Source organism: Larimichthys crocea, chromosome VII (genome assembly GCF_000972845.2).
Source record: "Larimichthys crocea isolate SSNF chromosome VII, L_crocea_2.0, whole genome shotgun sequence".
NCBI classification, from domain to species: domain Eukaryota; kingdom Metazoa; phylum Chordata; class Actinopteri; family Sciaenidae; genus Larimichthys; species Larimichthys crocea.
In genome coordinates, this window is record NC_040017.1 from 17036590 (window position 1) to 17057894 (window position 21305).

General features: G+C 41.6%; 2 protein-coding genes across 5 annotated transcripts; both read right to left on the reverse strand.

Annotated features, from left to right (window-relative positions):
- Positions 1–582: 582 nt before the first annotated feature.
- On the reverse strand, positions 583–7214 carry rhoub (ras homolog family member Ub). Its single transcript, XM_010743887.3, has 3 exons — positions 6774–7214; positions 4786–4844; positions 583–2765 (listed from the first exon to the last, which is right to left on the reverse strand). Exons 1-3 carry the CDS (start codon positions 6988–6990, stop codon positions 2310–2312), a joined length of 732 nt encoding a protein of 243 aa, XP_010742189.1. The 5' UTR covers positions 6991–7214; the 3' UTR covers positions 583–2309.
- Positions 7215–9999: 2785 nt separating this feature from the next.
- On the reverse strand, positions 10000–21178 carry rtn2a (reticulon 2a). 4 transcript variants are annotated; one of them, XM_019260609.2, is made up of 10 exons: positions 21031–21178; positions 19973–20026; positions 18875–19456; positions 17717–17923; positions 13481–13688; positions 12785–12923; positions 11440–11509; positions 11296–11342; positions 11152–11210; positions 10000–10782 (listed from the first exon to the last, which is right to left on the reverse strand). In XM_019260609.2, exons 1-10 carry the CDS (start codon positions 21059–21061, stop codon positions 10707–10709), a joined length of 1473 nt encoding a protein of 490 aa, XP_019116154.1. In that variant the 5' UTR covers positions 21062–21178; the 3' UTR covers positions 10000–10706. The 4 variants fall into 4 exon arrangements, with proteins under 4 accessions (XP_019116154.1, XP_010742186.2, XP_010742185.1 ...); XM_010743884.3 differs by having other exon boundaries at positions 17717–17926; XM_010743883.3 differs by lacking the exons at positions 17717–17923; positions 18875–19456; positions 19973–20026; positions 21031–21178 and adding an exon at positions 16210–16335.
- Positions 21179–21305: the final 127 nt, after the last annotated feature.

Below are 21305 nucleotides of genomic sequence, written 5' to 3' on the forward strand. Positions count from 1 at the left end.
ACTACTTTTTATGTTGCGATATGGGATAATTTGGGACAACAATATAGGGTATAATATTTCGTAATAGACATTCAGACAACAAAGATAGCGAGCATGGTTGGTATATTTTATGTTTAACAAGGACCACAATGGAAACAATCTTGACCATCTTTGATAGTTTTGTAGTTGTGTTAAATTTAATATCCTCCTCCTCATAAAGTCAACTAAACTAAATAGTGGATTTTGGGCACAGCTTGTATTTTTATATGCATCAAAGTAGGTTTTCAGGCTTTTGTAATAAACATCACCCTCAGTCCACAAATAGAGAATCTTTTTCACATAGTTCATTGTTTTTCCACTTGAGGTACACTTTTGGCAATAGCCTACTAACCTACATTTTTATCTGAAAACTAGGTCTCCCTTTCTTTTGGCAGAACACAAAAAATATGAGACCAGTCAAAACTTATGTTCATATTCAAGCAGCATTTGACATAAGAAAGCATGTAACAAACACTCCTCCACTCTTATCATCGTGTAATTTTCTCCGCAGCGTGACAACCGAGATAACATATCGCCATGAAAGAGTCAACAGTGAGTTGTAAATAATATTTCACATTTTATTTTGTTCCGCTCATACAGCTCAACAAACTGCTCTCAGACACCAACCCACGTACTGTTAAGTACCAGTTAGAGTTGAACAGCACAGCCAATGACTGAGTCACTTATATATGTACACAGAGATTTATCCTGATGACATTACAAACATCATAAATGATTACTATGTAACATACATAATGACATACAATATTTCATACATCTGCTCTGTATTGCTGTTGATCAGTTATTGGCCCAGAAGGAACAGATAAATAGACAGAGCTGAATGACAGGCTTCTGAAAAATAAGAAGCAAACATAGAATCAGTCTCTTTGATGATTTCACCTCATTTACTGTTATCATTTCAAACGAGGAGAGAGCTCCAATATACTGACCGACAAAGACGGATAATTATCTGTTTAAGGCCCCTGAATACAATGACGAAGAAAGACCCTGTGATCATCCAAACCAGTGGGTAGTGCAGCCACTTTTCGGTTTCAGTGACTGAGTAAACCTACATCTCAAGCACTGTGGATGCATTTACCTGCCCTATATCTAACTCACACCACTGGTCCAAAGGCCATTGCATGGCAAGACTTCAGTGATGTGTTCAGACTGTGTGTGATAAGTGCAATGTACAGTGGCACCACCCAATGTATTGCTGAAAGCTTGTAACAGTAAAACTGTTAAAACTATCAAAGTGGCTTCAACTCAGGTGGAACTTTTCAGTCAACTAAAACTTCCAAAACCTACAGCAAGTATGTGTGATCCAGTATAGGTTGGGTAATCAGCATTAATAGGCATTCTGTGTACTCTGTTAATGTTTTTGTGGCATCAGTCAAATGTAATAGGTGTTTTGGTGAGGAGCTTACAGACCTCTAACTGTATCAACACTTCAAAATGTGGCACAGACGCAAGCCGGCGTAGAGAAGTCCCTACAGAACTGAATGGCTGGACTACAACATGTTCAAAACCGCTTTACATCCCGAAGAATTCATATATTTTTTTTAAAGAATTTATACTCATTTACATGTGATTGTAATCCAAAAGAGTTTGACAAGTTCTGATTTAGAAAACAAGGTGCATGACTTTGACTTTGGACAGTAGAATTATTGCATCTTTGATTGGGCATTTAAGCTAATCAGCTTATATTAACTTCATGTTGTGATTTCAGTGAATAAAAAAAGAATCTAACAGAAGTGTTTGGGGGCTTAATTACAGTGTAGAACATATAAAATAATATACTTTGTTATAGGAGGGTATCAAATCAGAAACATAGGAGGAGTACACTTTTAGTACATAAAATTTGTCTGAACGTCTCTCCTCCAAATCAGCTCACATTTCCTTTGGACAGTGTGATATGTAGTCCATGTGCCAGAAACTTTAATAGCTCCATAACTTTTGGATGAATGCTGATCTCAGTCATATTGAACAGTTCAGACTGGCTCTAAGGAGCAGACACTGGTTAAAGCTTAATGCTCTTTGTCTTTTAGGCATCAACAAATGGATTTTCTTCTGGTGAAAGTGAAAATATTCCAAACCTGCAACACCTCTGCAGCTCACAGAGACACTCTGCCTCTGTTGAGCTGTTGCTTCTTCACCAAATTAAAGTCATTATAGCCGCGACATCTGGGGTCGTGCAGGTGAATGTAAAAATAGTCTATCCAACTCAGTCTCACACGAAAAAGTCAGCAGTTCCAGTTTTATCATCAGTCACAGGAAAATCTCCTCCCTCCCTACTGGACACACACATACTTCTTCCACCAGGACTTGGAGAGCATCTTCATCTTATCAGCTGTGCTGCGGACCTTCCTCTCCCGCCTCACTCTCCTGTCAGAGTGCCGTAACCCAACAGCGATGGCCGCATCAAACACCTCCTTCAGATTCTTTTGTGTCAGCGCCGAGCACTCAATGTACGTCACTGCCCCGATTTTTTCCGACAGCGCCCTGGCGTCTTCCTCCGCCACCGGCCTCTCCCTCCGTCTTGCCAGCTCGATCAGCACTTTGACGTCCTGCCGCAGGTCGCACTGCGTGCCTACGAGGAGGATGGGCGTGAGGGGGCAGCGGCGACGGATTTCAGGGACCCACTTCTCCCAGACGTTTTGAAAGGACGCAGGGCTGACCACGCTGAAGCAGAGCAGCAAGGCGTCAGTCCGGCTGTAGCAGAAGTGACGGAGTTTGTCAAACTCATCCTAAAAGGAGACATAAACAGAGGTGTGATTAGCATGATTTATAAACATCAAGCAAATTAATCTTAAAAAATTCCCATCTAGCTCTAAATCTTTACTTTGTGATCAAGTATTTCCCTTCACTTCTCACCCAGACTGACCACACACTAATGTACTTTAAGTAATTGCTTCACTCAGAAAAGGGAATTGTGCCAATATCCATTCAATAAATGGTGTTCCTATTGTGTTAATATACAGTATACACAAGCCCTGCCCACTCATATATGTCATCTCCAGTAAAGCTCTTAAATTAACACTTTGGAGTCACACCGTTTTGACTAACACACCCTTGAATACACAGATTAAGGTTGGCAGAAACCTGACACAAACCTCTCCTTCTTTTTCTTAACCATCTCCTTTCCAGCATACACCTCTTAATCCCCTTCTGCCTAAACATTGCTCTTTGCCAGCTCCACGTGATTCTAAAGTACGACCAAATCTACAGAAACTATCAGTGATTTAAAGCGCACGCAATCCAGTGGATACATATCAACTTGTGAGCTCTGGCTGTGCTTTGCAATCTGATGACGCCAAATATACAGACATCAACATCTTGGAGGAAGGAGCAACTTTGTTTATCGGCTTTGGCGGCAGCTGTTATCATTTTTCTCCAGACTGTTGCTTTCATTCTGTCTCTGACTCTCTCTGTCTCACTCACTCTCTACCTCTCTCTCTCTTTGTTGGCACACCCCGACCTGTGTCTGGCCCAAGCTCCTCTTTTATGAAATTGCATGAGTTCAGTAAGTGAGTGCCGACTTTTATCTGCCCGTATTTGCCCAAGCTTGTCCATGTGTGTGCGTGTGGGTGTGCATATGTGTGCGTGCAGCTTGCAACATGCTGTGATGTTTTTACACATATTAGGGGCTTGTTCAAATGCCTCGTTCCACTTTATAGCCAAGTTGTCTTTGATTTGGAGAACTGGCAGTGCCCTCGCAGCTTTTGTGAATGTCAAATATGCTGCTCCCAGGGCACGGTCCTATTGAGCAGGATTATGAAACAACCACATATGCTTCAGGGAAAATAAAAACACTCTTTCACAACCTGTTCCTTCCAACATTGCCCTAAAGTCCTAACATACTAATGAGTCAATACATTTTGCAAACTCCCTGTACCACCCATGTCCTTAACGACAGACAGACAGGGAGGAATTTTTTATTCTTTTTCCATCATCACCTCGAGTCTAACCTTTGGGATTTTACCTCTCCTTCAGCACCCTGTCACTGCATCCTATCCTATGGAGCAATGTTATTATAATTTAGATGAAGATCGACAGCAGAGTCCAGGAATTTTGTAATTTCTATACAGATGAGCTACCTGAAATAGCACACAAGAGGCCCATATGAGAAATAAAACATAGAAGGTAAGGCAACATGGGCAGACCAGAAACTGTATTTTTTACAATAAAACTATTGAATTATTTCTCAGTTAATCACTTATCATAGTGGAAATTACCCCCTAAAATCCCCTATCAAGTCTTGCTTAAATGGTTCATTTTATTGGACTAACAGTCACACATTTTAAGTTGTTTAATGTGAGTAGCTGGATAGGGCGAATGTTTGGCATGTATACTTAAAATTGGCTTAAAAAATGCTAATGTCAGTATGCCAGCATGCTCACAATGATACATGGTTAAGTATAATGTTTACCATGTTCACAATCATATTTTAGCATGTAAGCATGTTTTTACATGACCAGTCGTGGATATATTAAGCTAAAAAACGGAAAATGGTGCCTTTACATAAAAAGTCAGAAGACCTCCAAAGTCATCAGGCTTCATCCTCGGGGGAATCATGAATGCCTCTATGTAATTTCATTCAGTAGTTGTTGAGATATTTCAGTCTGGACCACAACAGTGGACAAACCAACCAATGGACATCGCCAACATAGCTAAAACGTGACAGGTTCAGAGGTTTGCTGGGCATACATTGGGTAGATCCCAAATGATGTGTGTGCAATATTTGTTTGTGTGTAAACAAAAACTCACCTGTCCTGCAGTGTCACACAACTGTAGTCTAACCGGGTTTCCATCCACCTGAACCACAGCTGTGGACACAGAAACACACAGACAAAGAAAATAAGTCACAGCTGTCAACATTACTTTAAGCCTGTGCGCGCTATAAAGCCCCACCTGACACCTCAGACATTAACACACACACACACACACACACACACACACACTAGAATATTATGTGGAATAAACAAAAGCCTGCCAGTTGAAAACACAAAGACCCCCTGCTTGGCTCTTCCAGCTCACACTCTGTCTCGCCCACCCACTCTGCCAGTTACTGTTGAGACCATAACACTTTACTGTCACTCGGACCACTCTGTGAGCTTTGTTCTCTGTTGTGTTTAGAAAGAGGCCATTCCAAGGTTGTCTAATAGGGAGGGGGGGCGGTTAAAAACAGAGCAGATTTTGTTTGTTCAATGACTCTCATCCAATAGGCCTCATTTCCAGATTGGAAAAGTGGATGAGTCATCTTACAGTGAGATTCATTATAGGGCCATTTATTCTTTTCAGAAGAGTGAGCACAATGCAGAGCAGCAGGCACATGGAAACATTTACAATACGCCTGGAGTGTGTGGTCGGTCATACCACCTGATCAAAGGGTTTGCTGGAACTATTCAAGTAGTCGGACAGGCAACATAGCACCCTGCTTTAACAAAAGCAAGGAGTACAGAGAACAGCCATTGTGCAATCATTTCTTAATCCCTGACATACGATACTCCTTTGATTTTTCTGGACCAAAACTCCATCTTATCGTCCCCTCTCCCAGCCTCCAGCTCCCCTGCGTCTGTGCCACCTGTGGCATTGCGTAACTGCTCAGAAGTCAGCTTTCAAGTGGACGCTCTTGATTCCGGGCACAGAGAAATGACATCACCATTACGGGCCCCAACTACACAATCACTCTCTGTCAGGCCGAGGCGAAAGACAATCTCTGCCTCTGAGCCACTGCAACAGATGTGCCCATTCCAGTATAGAGGAGAGGGCTCACGGGTCAAGGCTGACAACAATAGGCAGAGTTGTGCAATCCAAAACCCCTGAACCAGAGACGCTGTCTGTTCTGTACGGCAGCGCTCGGCTCAGGGCGGTGTGTGTTCTCGTTGAGTGTTTTATTGGATTTGTGTTGGCCAAGTTGTTAGTTTTACTGCTCATCAGTTTAATGTCAGAGAATTAAGTGAGATTCATGACAAAAAAACACTACAGTTTACAGGATACAATGTCCTTCATTTTAAATAAGCATAAAATGTGGTCATGTGTAATCTTTCAAGTATTTATACTCGTGCATCAATGACAATAATAGCTGATAGTCATATATAGATACAATAAAGTTTTCAGATTTTCTAAAATCCTAAGCAGGGGCTGTCTGAAGATGTGACCATGAAGCAATACAGGTGATCAACATGTCACAGATGTATTTTTGACACTGATCAGTTTGAAACATGTTCTCATTTTGGTGGATTTTTCTGTTCTCTCTGCTTATTTTGCAGTAAACAGAGCACTTGCTGGGACTAGTGAGGCAGTTTGGAAAGTGGAACTGTGCCAAATGGAAACCGGGGCTACATCAGGCAATGTGCATTAACACTGATGGAAAGGCAGATAATAGGAAACACAAACACATCTATCATAACAGTGGAATAACAGAAAAGGGCAGAGTGGGCTGGTGCTGTCAAACCATGTGAAGTTGAAGAGTTCAGTGGAAAAGAAGTGAGAATGTCAAGCAGGTAGAAACACATTGACTTCTGCAGTGGAAGTTTCATTCACCAGAATTTACCCCAAAACACTAATTTTAATACGTTCAACTGGAACTGTACAGTTAAATAATTATGTATAATCTACAATAATCTGTAAATCTAGAAGAGTTTGTGCAGCAGCCCTGAAAATGAGATTTATATTCCTTCTACATAACATAATTTCCCTATTTTTATAAATGCATGAAGCAAATTTAATTTTAATAGTTTTCTTATGCTTACCCGAGAAGTCATCAAATGCAGTGGGGACATATTTAGTTGGGTAGCCATTCGTTGTATAGCTGACCACCAGGCTGGTTTTGCCCACCGCTCCGTCTCCAAGCAGGATGCACTTCAGCAGCCGCTCCTGCGCCTGCCCTGGCCGGGCGGGGATAGGATTGTGTGGGGGTACCGGAGGGGCCATGGTCCGTCCGTAATCCATGGTGACTGGAGGTGACATTCAATCGGTCAGCACTTCACCGCGCTCTCCTCGACGGGGGCAGATGAAGGACCCACCATGAGAACACAGGATCCCCTTCTCTACTAGTAGGAGTTTTCCAAATGCTTTATGGTTGAGAGAGGAACTCGTGCGTAAAACCTCTCCTCCTGTCCTGCGCGCTGCCAAATCCACTGTGACAGATTACCATCAGCACTACAGACTGAGACTCTGCAGTTTACAATGTGAGGGCGGGTCTAAAGCGTTATATCCTCAGATTGATTTGACTAATCCCACCCACTTCACCTCCCAACAGCAGAGGGCTGAACAGACGCAGGTGGAAGAAGTCTGTAATATATATATATTATTCTTTTAGAAAAGATAAAACATCTAGAAGATTACTCTTACTGTCTGTGGGGGAATTAGAACAGAAAAGACCTCTCAGTCGATGTCCTGTTTTTATTTTTTATACATCTAATATTAATAGTTAATCTCTACATAACGCACTGTGTCATTTTCTTGGGCTAAAAACTGTGAAGTTTCCAAGAGTTCATTGAGCGTGATCCTGTGTAGACAAGTCCAGACGTGTCCTCACCGGTGAGAAGAGGACAACGTTGATGTCCATTTAAAACATGACGCATAAAGTACTGAAATTTCAAACCCACTCCAGACCCCATGACCTACTTTAATTTGTAGTCAGCTGAGCCCAGACGGAACAGCCAGTGGCCACAGACTCTAACGTGCAAAAACGTGCAGCAGCACGAGATTTAAAGATGGCTCAATGAAAAGGATATTTGTCTGTGAAATGGACAAATATTCAAAAGTAACTTTCCCTCTGATTGGGTAGTTTCTTTAAACTGTCCAGTGGCTGAGGTGATCTTATTTCCCAGTCCTGTCAGACGCACTGAAAAATGTAAAGATGTGATGTCTTGACTTTTGTCGCCTCCTGGTGGCTCAGATCTGAACACACACAGGGCAACAAATTAGTGGGCAGTGTGAAGTATTCAGATCCTTAACTGAAGTAGAAGTACTAATACCACACTGTTAAAGTACTTTATTATTAGCAAAGGTTCTGTATTAAAACTGTATTAAAAAAGTCCCCTTTTATACTCTTATTATTAGATTATTATTACTCATGCATTCATGCAAAAGCAGGACTGAAATACTGTAGTTGGTTGAGCTCATTTTAAATTCTTTTATGTAGGACTAAGCTCATAAATTAATCTCCTTTTGATTTTTGATTTGATTTGTTTGATTGTTTTATGTTTTTGTTAATAGACCTTTTTCACAGCAGCCATTTTCATATGAAATAGTCGGATCAACGCAGGTGTTTCCAGTTATACTAATTATCACTGGAAAGGCTCTGCTGCAATAAATGAAACTTCATTAGTATCATTGGTAACACCTGTGTTGGCCTTACTGTTTCACGTTACCATGGCTGCGATGGTTATAGATGTTAATTCCAGAAAATAGTGACACAATGTTTGTTTTGTCTAACACTTCCTCAACATTTTGGAAATAAATAAAGTTATTTAAATAATAATCACAAGGAAAAGACGTAAATCCTCATGTTTCAGAAATTTGAACCACAAAATGTTTTTTTGTTTTTTTTGCAGTTTTACATGAAAAATTATTTCAACCATTATCAAAGTAATTGCAATTGCATTTAGTTGTTTTACCCCTACAGTGCAATTTATATAAATGTGGGGACCATATTACTGCTACTGAAACATCAGTTTAACTTTAGTTTTGGGAATTCAACAATAACAAGATCTGTATTTGTGCTTTCTCTGTCCTGTTCTCTAACATTTTGAAAACCTACCTCTATCTGAAATAGTCACTATACACCTGTATTATCTTTTCAGCGTGTTTATTTTTCCAAGATTAAAATTAAAGTACAAAATTATCTGCATACTGCTGTAATGCATGGAATAAACTAAACAAACTCCAGTTTGGATTTGATTTAATCTTTCATCCGCACAGCAAATATAAAAACCCAAACATGTGATATGAAAACAATGAGTTTGACTATATTAACAGCAGTTTTGTGTTGTAAATATAGTTTGACAAGACCGATCTCAGTGAATGAATCTTTTTGTACAGGTTAAGCTGTGAGGATAAGGTAGGGAAATCAGGGATTTAAATGTCACTATTATCATCATTCTGTTTGTTTGTTCCTCTTGGAAAAAAACAACAACATTTGCAGCAGTATAGAAAAGAGTGTGTGCAACTACTGTAGGTCTGACACCAAGTAGCACATGATGTCTAGGGCTAATGGGCCATCGCGTCTGAGTTTCAGCACACGTGTAAATTATGCAATAATAAGGCATAGAAAGGAGACACATTTTGGTGAGAGCTTTTAAAGCAAGCACTAAAGGGAAATGTAGACGCGAGCTGCGGAGTATCCTGAATAATTTTATTATTCCTAAAATTGATCTACTTACAATTCTGTATAAGATACCTTGTCATGGCACACATGTACTATCACACAAGTATTGTACACGTACAAAACACCATTCTCAGGAAGGCAATGGTCAGGTAAGGAGAAGTGGTTTGTTACGGGAGGAGAAGTCGCTGTAAGCCGTTGTCAGCAGTTGTAAGTACTGTGAATCAGATCATGCACTGTAACCTGCAGTTAGAAAGGCACCTGCTGTATTTCACTCCCACATTCCCTCACATCACATTAAGAGCTCAGAGAGGATATCTATCTGAAAGCACTTTTTGTATCATCCGATCCTAAAACGAACACTGACACCTTAAGTACCTCTGATGCTCTCTACAATGGGGAACTTCCTGTTAAGGGATTTCATTTCATTTATCATACATCATAATTATTGAACTCGTAGCAGAAGAATCTATCTCTATTTCTCTGGATATCATGTTTCAACTTCTCATTTACGTCAATGAATGAAGAAATGCAGCACCAAGTGGTGTAAGCAATGAAGTAATGTGAGAAAATATAGCCAAGAATTAAAAAAAAAACCCTCAAATGAATAAAAGTGAATGCCTGTGTGGATGAGAAGAAACAGAACATTTTGGAAAATAAAGAAGAAATGTGACTTTAATTGCTTTGAGGTTTCATTTCAGCAAGCTGTATGCTATGAATCACACACACACACACACACACTCACACACACACACACACACACTCACACATGCATACGCACAGATAAACTGTCATGAGAATGAATATGCATTTAGACAAGTACATGTGCTGACACATGCAGCCATAATTGCCAGTTTTATGCTGCAGTGAGTAATGATGACCCTTGTTTTTGTCCCCTCACTCATATCACCTTAACAACTCACTTCCCTTTTAGCTGTCGGTGTGGGAATTTCCCATTCTTGGTCTTAGTGCCTCATTTGGACTACAGCTCTCGACCGTCTAAGACACTTCTAGAGTCATTTTTATAGATTAAAAAACAGTGAATATTTCCAAGAGACCTTAAAGACAAGCTGTGTCGTTGAATCTTTCCATTTCCGACGTCAGCAGCAACAGTCTCATTCAGGATTCATACATCTTGATTATGATTTAACCCAAACCCCAACCTCTAACCCAATAACTTACATACAGTTAAGAGTATAAAGTACCATGCGTGTTCCTCATCGTTGTCTGTTTAAGTAACCTCCCTTCCCCAGTCACTGGAGCCCAGTTTCTCTGGGACAGACTGCTGGGTAAGACATCTGAGTGACAGCCTGTAACTCTGGGAGCTTTTCTTTAAGTTCCTGTCCATTAGTGTTTACTGCTTTTGGGGTTTGGCGCCACCGGGAGTTGGGTCAGGAGGAGGGCCACCACCGTGGGCAAGTCTTTGAAAGCTGTGGAAAAGAAAGACAAGAATAGTTACTACTTGTGTAGGTCTGTCTCAATACCTATTATGCCATGCTACCAGATGGTAGGCATGTGTGTTCCACACAAAGGACATCCCAGTAGCCACCTCATCAAATGGTTTGTACTTAATTTAGAGGCCATTTTACCATATTATAGGGACACTAAATGCAAACATGCTTTCAAGCTTTGCGAAGCTCCTTGCAGTATTTCTGTATTTGTTTGTGCTTTGTCTAGTTGCATGAGTTTTCTTAAGCTGCAGTGAGCTCTCAGGGCCACCATACCGCTGCCTCAGTAACAAAATACCTGTAGACTAATGCTAATGACAACATTATACCAGAAGGTGGCAGTATACTCACGTGTCCTTGATGTTGTCAATGTGGGCCTGGATTTTTGCAATGTAGCTGTCCACCTGCTCCTGTGAAATAACAGAAAATACAATGTGTATGGAGATGGAAATAAAGCACTATTAAACTAGGAGGGATTAATTAGGAGAGTGTTACCTGGTGTTGTCTATAGAAAAGTGGCAGAGAAAAGAGAGCGATCACACCTAGAGAAAAAGGAAGAGGAAAAGTAGAGTAGTTAACCTGACTACCTTAGAGTATGTTAATATTGTAGGTTCCCAGCAGGTAATATCTGTTTCTTACTGATGATGAGCAGAGTAAGGCCATTGCACAGGTCTCCCAGGTACGTCACAAGGTACATCAGAACCAGCAGCTAAAACCAAGAGAGGAACAGCAGCAGAGAGTCAAACTCTGATCAACGATGTGTGGAGATGTCAAGCAGACCCTCCAGCACCGCTCCATGTGGTTTTAATTTCATTATTTTAGAAAGCAGTAAATCATGACTCCATAAGATGACATCATTTTCTCCTCGATGCAGAAAAGAAAGAGCTCCAAATATGAAGACTCCCAATATGGGTCTCTGTGTTTCCCCTTATATCTCACAGTGTCACAGCACCCATCCAGTGTGGCTCTGACACGAGACACCCCTGTCTCAAATGGAAAGAGAATCCGGGCGACTCTGCGTACCTTATCATGTCACATACCGGCCAGGTCAGGGTTGAGCCCGGGATTTAGGGCTCAGTTAACTCACATCGACCCACCGTTTACTGTAAATGTGTTTAGACTCTCTAGTCCTAAACTGCTGCTGTTGATTAAAGAAATGTCATAGCTATATTAGGGATGAGCTGACTTAGGTTTTAATGATATTTGATGCACACTCTTTTATACCAGTGGCAGTCACTGAAGGAAATGAGCAGAAATGAACTTACAATCATAGTTAGCATTTTGTCAAGTTTAATTTCATGTCTTACGGAATATTTCTCGGTTTTGATAGGCTGCAGTGGACTCAGCATTATGACAATATATTGTCATGATTCTATTATTTTAATCAGATTAATTTGAACTCATTGTCTAATTCGTGGTTAAACTGATCTATGATTCTCTCTGTATTTGTGTCATCATGAACTATCATGTAGACTGTAGCAACATACAGTCAGTCTATACCGACACATTTATTTAGGCTTGATAAGCATTAAAATGTTTTGGGCGGAGGAGCACAGATTAGAAATGCGAGGCCGGCTGCCACATTTTTATGTTGTTAGCAGGAAGTAGATCCAATTTATTTGAAAGGTTTTTTTTTTTTTCCAAAGGGATTGTTAGCTTTCCACATGATTACCAGAAATATGTCACTCTGGCTGACAGTTGCCGTCAGTGATATTGCCTTAATTTAGGAGCAGAGTCTTCAGCTCTGAGTTAGCATAATGAGAGAGACGGTTGGCATGGCGATGCCGTCATCTCCAGTGATGGAAGGAGGACGATGACAGATGATGGAGAAAAATGATGAGAATGTAGAGACGGACTGATGTTTGCGTTAATGAGGGAGAGAGCTTCTGGACAAGATGAAGCAAATCTCTGTGAGCGGGTCATTAAGAGAGTAAGAGCCTGCACACACACACTCACACAAACTTCATTGGCTGTCTTAGCTCACCTTGATTGACTCAAAGACGTTTTTCACAAAAATGAGTCCCTTCAGACTGTCAACAGCAGACAGAACCATGACGATGGCTTTCTGCATATAGAGCTGGGCGTCCTCTCCACTGAAACTGATGTCCAGGTCCAAGTACGCCCTGAGAGAAAACGACACAACAGAAAGATAGAAGCACTGATGATAAACAGGAAGATTTATTCTATTTAACAACACGATGATTCATGTGTTTTTTTGGCTGCAGTGTCTAGAGGTCATGATGCTTTTCAATTTGCTGGCTCACCACCAGACTTTTATGATTAATATTAGTCTATGCAGCTGTGACTTCATACATAGGGAGCAATAAATAATAAAGAACTTCAAATGGGCTTTTTATCATAATGAAACACATATTTAATAGAAGCACACATACATGAACAGAGCATGTTGTTTATTACTATAAGACTTATTTTTTAAAATTGTCTAACCTCAGCTCTGCTAACAGAAACACCCCAATGTTAATAATAATAATTGGAGCTTTGAATTTTACTATCAGATGTAAACACAGAGAGCAACTAAATCTGAAAAAGCAGCAAAAGCTGTTTAATCAAAGGAAGATCATATACACTGGACCAGGAAGCTTGTTTTGGAAACACTGTGACCGAATGGGATGAATCCACCTCTGTGTGTTGTGTCATTGACCACTCTCCTTGTTCTTACTTGAAGGGGTGTTCTCCATCGCCCCAGTTGAGGACGTAGAGGAGTTGATAGTAGATGCGTACTGAGATGGTGAAGCACATGACAGCGAGGCAAACTGTGGAGACCACAGTGATGATGCTGAGCTGGAACAGGGACAGCAGGCCGACCACTAACCCTGTCAGCACCATGCCCGTTCGCTCCGTCTCCTTCCAGTAGATCAGGTCCATCGCTGGAAGACAAAGAGAGTGGAGGGAGGAAAAGGACAAGAAAAGAAAGGTGAAGAAGTTGCTGTTGAGACAGTGTAGATTATCAGACATGTGAATCTGAATAACTGCATTTGAATGGAGATTTTGCAGCAAGGGGGGATCCTGAATTTTTTACATACTATTAATACCATATCAAACAAACTTATATAAAATAGTCCCAGAGATGCTCAGGTCAGACGTGTGCTGAAAACCAAGCAAACTCAAGCTGGTTTAATGTTTAACAAGCAGCTGACAGCATTGTGAGTTACTACATCCTTCCTGGTTTTCACATAGCAGCTGCAGCAACATCACTCCAGCCCTTCCAAAAGGTCTTTCATTTTTCAAGGGGATCTGGAGAGAGGAAGATTGGCAGGAAGCTACAGCAGTTCTGATATAGTTATGTAGGAAGGGGAAGAAAGGCCAGAGAAGTGAAAGGCAGGAAGGGGGCATGAGGCAGAAAGGGATTTCCAGCCTTCAGCATAAGAGAACACATGGTGCCGCTACCAGGACACGTCAGGCTCCGGCTTGGGCTAAATTTAGCCCTCAGATGAAAGAGGGAGACAAACGGTCGAGCAGAATTTAAACGTAGCCTTTCACAGCACCTGCCGACAGACATCAGACCGTCAGCAGCCCCTTTCCCACACCGTCGGTGTCTCTCCCTGTCACCCAGCAACAGCTGTCGTGGAGACTGTGGCATCCATAGAGTCGAGCTTTACAAGAGTGGACAACTTCAATATATACAAAAAAAAATATTTGATTCTGTGATCTAGCTTGAGATTTTCCTTTTTCCGTAAAAACCTTTACCGATAAAAACATGTTATAAAAAGTGGACAACCATAAACGTATAGCACACAGCACGTAGTGTTGTGTAATTACAAGATACATTGTGTGATGCAGCATTGTCAGACGGGCACATCTTTTTGTGCTTGTCATTCAGTGAAATGCTAAGCCTCAGAGTTTGAATAAGGTGTACTGACAGAAGGTGGTTTATTTATACGCATCACTGCGCACAATTAATATCCATGATGGCCCTGAAACACACCTGTCCGCTGTGTTTGTTTGTGCTGCTGTCATTCGGGGACAGGGTCAATCAGCACATAGTGTCAGGGCAGGCGAATAATGTCACGAAGACTCTAATCTATGAACAACAGACACATGAAACACACAACGGCATCTAAAAACACGGGCACTGTCCACTGGTGGTCTGTTATTTCTTGTCATATTTACACTGTTTTTTTTTTTTGTCCAACTTAAACAAACATGTTTTTGTTACATGTTTCCAGTCTTTATGGTGAGCTAAGCTAACTGTCTTCATATTTACTGTAATGGACAGACACAAGAGTGATCATCTAACTTTCAGCAAGAAAACAAGTAACTGTATTCCCCCAAAAACCTAAAATTGTTTCTTAAAAGACAACACAAGTTGTCACAAACATCATAAACTGCTGTTATCTACAACTTGTGGGAGAAAACACAGATTTTTGTATGGTTGGGTGTAATAAACACTGCAGCCTTTAGGCGCCCTAAGGGGGAATTAGGACTTGTTTCTTTCTATTGGATCTATAACTTACCCCAACTAAATCTATCATACATAGTTCAGGAGTTATCAGCGAGGAGTAATTACCTCTAATCAGGAGGCAGTTATCACTCAGCTGCAGCCACTATCCAGCACATTTTAACTGCTGGAATAAAATATTAAGACATTGTTGATTACACAAACCAGCAGAATTTATCTTAGTGTACTAATCGTTTGACTAAGTTACTTGTTATGTAAATGTGCACTGAGGGAGTGACTGCATGAGACAATCAGTAATCTAATAAAGCAATCAATCTGCAAATTAACAAGCCAATTAACCGACCAATCACATGACACTTACGCCAACCAGCCTGACATTATGTAATTTGTCATTTTAAACCTCCATTCCATTTGACCGGGGTCATACCAGTTTAAATATGTCCAGTGCTAGAGTCGGCCTCTGCTCGCGCCAGCTCAAAGAGGAAGCACTAAAATGTAACCAAGTCGATGAAGTTATGACCCACAACAACAGCTATCTGCAAAAAGCACAACCCGAGAGGACAGTTTATGCTCATTTGAATGGCTGTTGCTAATTCAAATTAAGGCCACTGATACCCTGCTACATCTGAGCAGCTCATCAGTTAAAAGCCAAACACACCTCTAGCTGACAGAAGCTGCCGTCTCCTGAGACTCTCTGCTTGTAAAATAATCAGAGAGGCGAGAAATCCGCTCAATTCCCACCTTCAGTCCCCTGATAGTCCGGCTTTCCCACCACTGCGCCAAAGTCACAAATCTCAACAGTCCACTACTAAAGGTTTCCCCTCCTGCACACTTGAGCCTATAGCTTATTTTTCTGCCTTCTGTCCTTTCACTGAAAGCCAACACTCTTTGCAGTAGCTACCTGTCAGTTAACGACTGTAAACAAATACCTACACATCGTCTGCATACGTGGACTGTCTCAAATTATCCTCTTTTTGCTTTTAGCTCACCTTTCTCACATTTGCTGGCCATTTTGGTTGCCGATCCAGTGTTTCCCCTTTACACCCTCTGTCCCTCTCTGGCCCGCTGTGCTCCCCTCACCCCTCTGAGCTGTTTTTGGCCACCGCCTGCTCGCTCAGCAGTCCAAAGTCCTGACAGCCCAAAATAATCTTGTTCACAGCACCGCCCACCACTCTTTAAGACTCCAAGAGATTCACACATAAAGAGATGATTCACAACACAATCACACAATACTCTCAAAAATCACCAGATCTAGATCTTTAAAGCAAAAGTTCAGTCTGAAGCAGAATTAATTTATGGCATTCCTCTAAAGGTTATAAAGAGTCGTGTTCATGCTCATGTGCCATCCAACTCCTGAAACAGGAGAGCAAGGGTTCATTTTCTGTTATGTCACCCAGCGAAACCTGCACCTTCAGTGCAAACATGACTGAGAATTAATAGATGAGTGGTGGTAAAATATAGTCAATTTCACGTAAAACCTCCAAAGAGGAGATCTGTATGCTCAGCAACAAAGTAATACCAATACTGCAATTTTGTTTTAATGTCTTATCCATCTATTTTTGAATTGATGCAAAGTTTCCAGATACTGGTAGTGATTCAGAGGTCTGCAAAGTTTTCAGGACATTTGGACAAAATTTACTTTAAGCTCTTGAAATTCTTTTGTTTTGTTCTGAATCTGACCACACATCGAATGTGAGCTACTGATATCTGATAGTTTTTTTGGTACTCTGCGCAGAAGCCACATTTCAGTGGCCAAAAGCACCGAGGTTTGATATGTGGCCCCTAAAAAAAGTAATACACCAGAAAAAGGACGCTCCAATGGATAGCATGCATGCTACTTATTCAGGACACCCTAAACTCTGTCAACAGCCTGACCACTCATTAATCAGCGGTCTGAGGGTTTACTCCCCCCCACATCCACTAAAATAAGACTGAGCTCTACTCTGACTGAAGATCCACTTAAAATGCCATCAAGTTGGAAGACAGGATGTTCTCTCTCGCTTTCTGTTTCGCCAACTCCCATAAATCTGCATATAAAGAAGCTGTGCATACAAACACACACATACAGACACACACGCATATAGACACACACACATAAACACACACACACACACACACCTGTCTACCTTTCTCTGTGTGCATGTGTCAAACAGTGATACACTCTGACATCAGCAGTGATGATGTCCAAAAAAAGCGAGCGAATGCCAGGAATGCTTTTCCCCACAATTAGCCGATCATTCCTGAAATCCCGAGAGAGGGTTACTATGGAGACACAATGAGCAGTCAGGACTTCCGGGGCGGGTGGGTGTCCTATCTTTGTCTGCCTGCTCTCGGTGGTCCATGCTGAAAGTGAAATCTGATATTTTCTCTATTTAGATATTGATTAATGAGCTCGAAGAAATATCTCGCTCAGCAACAAAACAAAGAGAGGAGGCAAGGGCGGTCGTTGGTTCAGAAGATTGAGAATATTTAACAGTACAGATGTGAGCCATGTACCTGCTATGTAGATGCATACTTTCGGGTCTTCTGATAGGTTAAGTGCTGAAAACCAGTGATCGCTGACCAGCTGTTCCTGAGAGTTTTGACCAATGGCAGCAGGCGAGGAGGATGCTGAGCCTCTGGGTCGCACAGATGTGAGCAGCTTGACTGAAATGGTTTCCCTGGTGACAGGAGACTCTGGCTCGGGGGTCGGTGAGGCTGCTGCTGCTGCCGGGAAAAAGAAGATGATGTCACTGTCATGATGACATCATCACTGACATGTTGTGCATACTTAACTTGAGCTTAAACTACCAATAAAAAGGTATTAAATCACATTTTTAAAACCACAGTGTTCATGACTGCAACATTTGAGTTGTGGTTCCAGATTTAAGTCAATACATTTCTTAGTTTTCTTGCATATTTACAACTTATAGAATACAAAGAAAGTTATAATTAACAATATATATAATGTCTAAAACTACAGCTGACTGTACCTTGGATTAGTATCTTTTCACATCTAAATGAATCAGCTTGGACCAAAGAAAAAAGGCGAGCTGCTTATACATGTTAACAAATCCAAGAATAAAATGTCATGATGTGTGTAGTAGTTTCATGGACTCTTTCAGGTGTGACACAAGCAAACATATGACACCTATCTCCCACAAAGGAATTGCAGAATAAAAGTGTCACTGACAATTGATTTGATCATGATTTGACACTAATGATCGCAGACAGGCAGGTCTGCAAGCGTCAAAGCAACATCATGCAATCGTCACTGTGGGATCTGTCTAAACAATATGTCAACTAGTGGTTCCTGTTTAAATGATAAAACTGCTGAACAACGTCATTTAAACTTCATGCTAAGATGCAATCCTGAAGCACAATCCTGCAACTATTATTCAGACGATAAGTTTGAGACATATCTGGCAAGATTTTTTTAGTATGTTGATAGCCAGAATCAACAGCAACCTCATGAGAGTAGAACTGTAAATCATCAAATGCACTTTGCAGACTACTTTAAAATACGCCTCAGTTGAACAAATTGCACTTTTTTTTTGTTAAGAAGCTATCACTAAGTGAACAAAGGGGTCTTTTGTTTGGGCATCGTGAGCATCCACTTTTAATCTTCCACTGTGAAATGAAGCAACTTCTTCACACATTCCTCCTGTTTCTCACCCTGAATTTGTGAGGGGCTCTGATGCTGGGAGGATGGGGATGGAGAGGGAGGCTGGACATTCAGACTGCTCAGAGTCTCCTCTCTTTGGATTCCTGTGTCTGTCCCCTCAGTGTCTGGGTCCAGATTTTGGGGAGAGGGCTGGATTGTAATAGTCTCAGTTTGTCTGTGCTGCTCCCTCCTCACCGCTGCATTCACCGTCCTCGCCTCTAACCTCTCCTGCTCTCTCCTCTCTGACGCTTCCTCTTCTTCCTCACGACTGAGGAAAGCCTGAGGGTCCCAGTCAACATCGGGCGAGTCCAACAGTGTTTCCAGGGTGTCCGTGCGGATCAAAGGAGTACGACTTCCCCGAGAGCCGATCCTGCGTCGGTCACGGTGGTGTCGTGAGGCTCCTACCGCTTCGGGCTCTGCGATGGCGATGTAAGAGAAAGTCAGCTCGAAGGAGTTCTGACGTGGCGTGCCCCAGATAGACGGGGATGAAGCCAGTCCCTCATCATCGTCTGGATCCCCATCTCCCCCATCGTCGTCATCAGACCATTCCCTGGCTGTTTGCAGGTCACACATCTCGGACTCCTCGTTTCCACCTGAATGGAGACAAAAACAAAGAAATGTAGTCACATACAGACACTAGACAAAGCAAGAAAATATGTAGATAAACAATACACACTCTGAGCAGAAGAGCAATTTAAAACACATGGCAGTTTATTCAGTTATAGAGACGATTGTGTATTAGTTCAGTTTCATATAGGGAGCGAGATTTTGCTTTTAAAAAATTGAAAAATGTCGGATGAAAGCAGCCAGGTGTGTCATTTGATGTCTGTGACAAAAGGGTGTGACATCTAAAGTGAATGAAACCCTCTTTGATAAATTCATAAACATTGCTCCTTCCGAGATGTGTCTGTGATCAAAATGTTCTCCTGTGTTTTCCCGGTGGATTTTCACTGCTAGTGTTTTAAAGGTGAGAGAGGTTTACGAATGTATTCTTCTAACGTTAAGCTCAAAAGAAAGACTTTCAGGAAGCAGGAATCTCTTCTTCTTTTATAAATGTTGTGAGTATTTCTCAGTGGATGAACAGAGTGTCAGGTGTTTTGCTCCGTTACCATCGGTGCATGGAGGCGTTGAGTCTGGTGTGGACGCCACAGAGCCATATTCCTCTGCAAGAAAACAGTCCACAGTTTACATAAATCCATTAGTAAACGTGCTGTAGCAAAGGACAGAAATATAAATGTACTGTTGCTGCTTTTACATGCTGCCAACACATTTCTTCCACCGTCTCACATGTGCCTCTCATTTAATGTAAGTGAACTTCATGTGAAATGATTAATAGGCATAAAGGCTCCCACAAACACTGCAGTACTTTGTTATGAGTCATCTTCAAAAGTTACAGTGAACTGTACTGGATGTACTCCTTTGTATTTCACATTAAAATATGGGCACTTAAGGTAATCAATAACTTTTAACCTTTACACAAGGTAACGTTACATGCCACTAAACATAATACTATGTTTATATCAATGTCAGAATAAAGGGGCTTACTGTAGGTCAGTGAATACAGACTCATTTCCTTATGATGTAAAGTGGCAGCAGTAAAGGCCTTCACTACATTATATAGCCAGCATCACATTAGCTGATAAATCAACCCCTAGGCAGAGCAAAGAATGCAGCGTATTCTCTTCTGCACATGCAAAGCATCATAAACCACTTTAATTTAAACTCTAATTTAAAGTAGAGGTGATGGTGAATATTGTGACAAAAAGATGAAATAAAGCACAAATATAAGAGCACAACAAAAGCTTTCAGGGAGTAACAACTCCTGACATGCTGCCTGCAAAGCCTGCTCGCACACAACCACATAAACATCTGCAGATCAATGGGAGGGAGGTAACAACAACAACAACAACAGAATATGTCTCCTTTTTGCACTGCATCCATCCATTCGGGCCATGTGTTTATTAACAGGAAAGAGAGATGGAGAGTAGGCAGGATGGGGAGGGGAGTAAGGGGGGGGCTGAGCTAACACGATGCTTACAGCAGATAGCTAGAAAAGATGCTGAGCTGGAATATGCACGTATGACGATGGCATAGTGAGAAAAAAAAGAAATGCAGACCTCCCACACAGTAAACACAGATGGAAACAGTGGAACAAAAGCAGACTCACGGCAGTGGGAGAATCCTAAAACCTGGCCCATACTCCATCAAGGCATCGCTGGGCCCATCCAGTCTGGAAGACCCCCCTCCCTCCTCTGCTGCCGGCTCTCACGTCCTGTGGATACACTCTCTCTCTTCCTCCTCCTCCTCCTCCTCCTCCTCCCTCTGCTCCTTGGTCGTCTGTTGAGCAGCTTCCTCCCTCTCCTGCCTCCCACTCCGTCACTCAGCAGCCCCGCCCTGCTTGTCTCACTCCTCCACCATCCTCCTCCCTCCTCCTCTCATCTG

Coding starts and splice junctions, on each gene's coding strand:
- rhoub (XM_010743887.3), bottom strand. CDS start 6,990: ATGTCACCTCCAGTCACCATGGATTACGGACGGACCATGGCCCCTCCG. Junction 4,845..6,773: donor TGCATTTGATGACTTCTCGG/GTAAGCATAAGA, acceptor CTGTGTCCACAG/CTGTGGTTCAGGTGGATGGA. Junction 2,766..4,785: donor TGTGTGACACTGCAGGACAG/GTGAGTTTTTGT, acceptor GTCTCCTTTTAG/GATGAGTTTGACAAACTCCG.
- rtn2a (XM_010743884.3), bottom strand. CDS start 21,061: ATGGGCCAGGTTTTAGGATTCTCCCACTGCC. Junction 20,027..21,030: donor TTTAGGATTCTCCCACTGCC/GTGAGTCTGCTT, acceptor GTTTTCTTGCAG/AGGAATATGGCTCTGTGGCG. Junction 11,510..12,784: donor ACGTCTTTGAGTCAATCAAG/GTGAGCTAAGAC, acceptor TCTTGGTTTTAG/CTGCTGGTTCTGATGTACCT.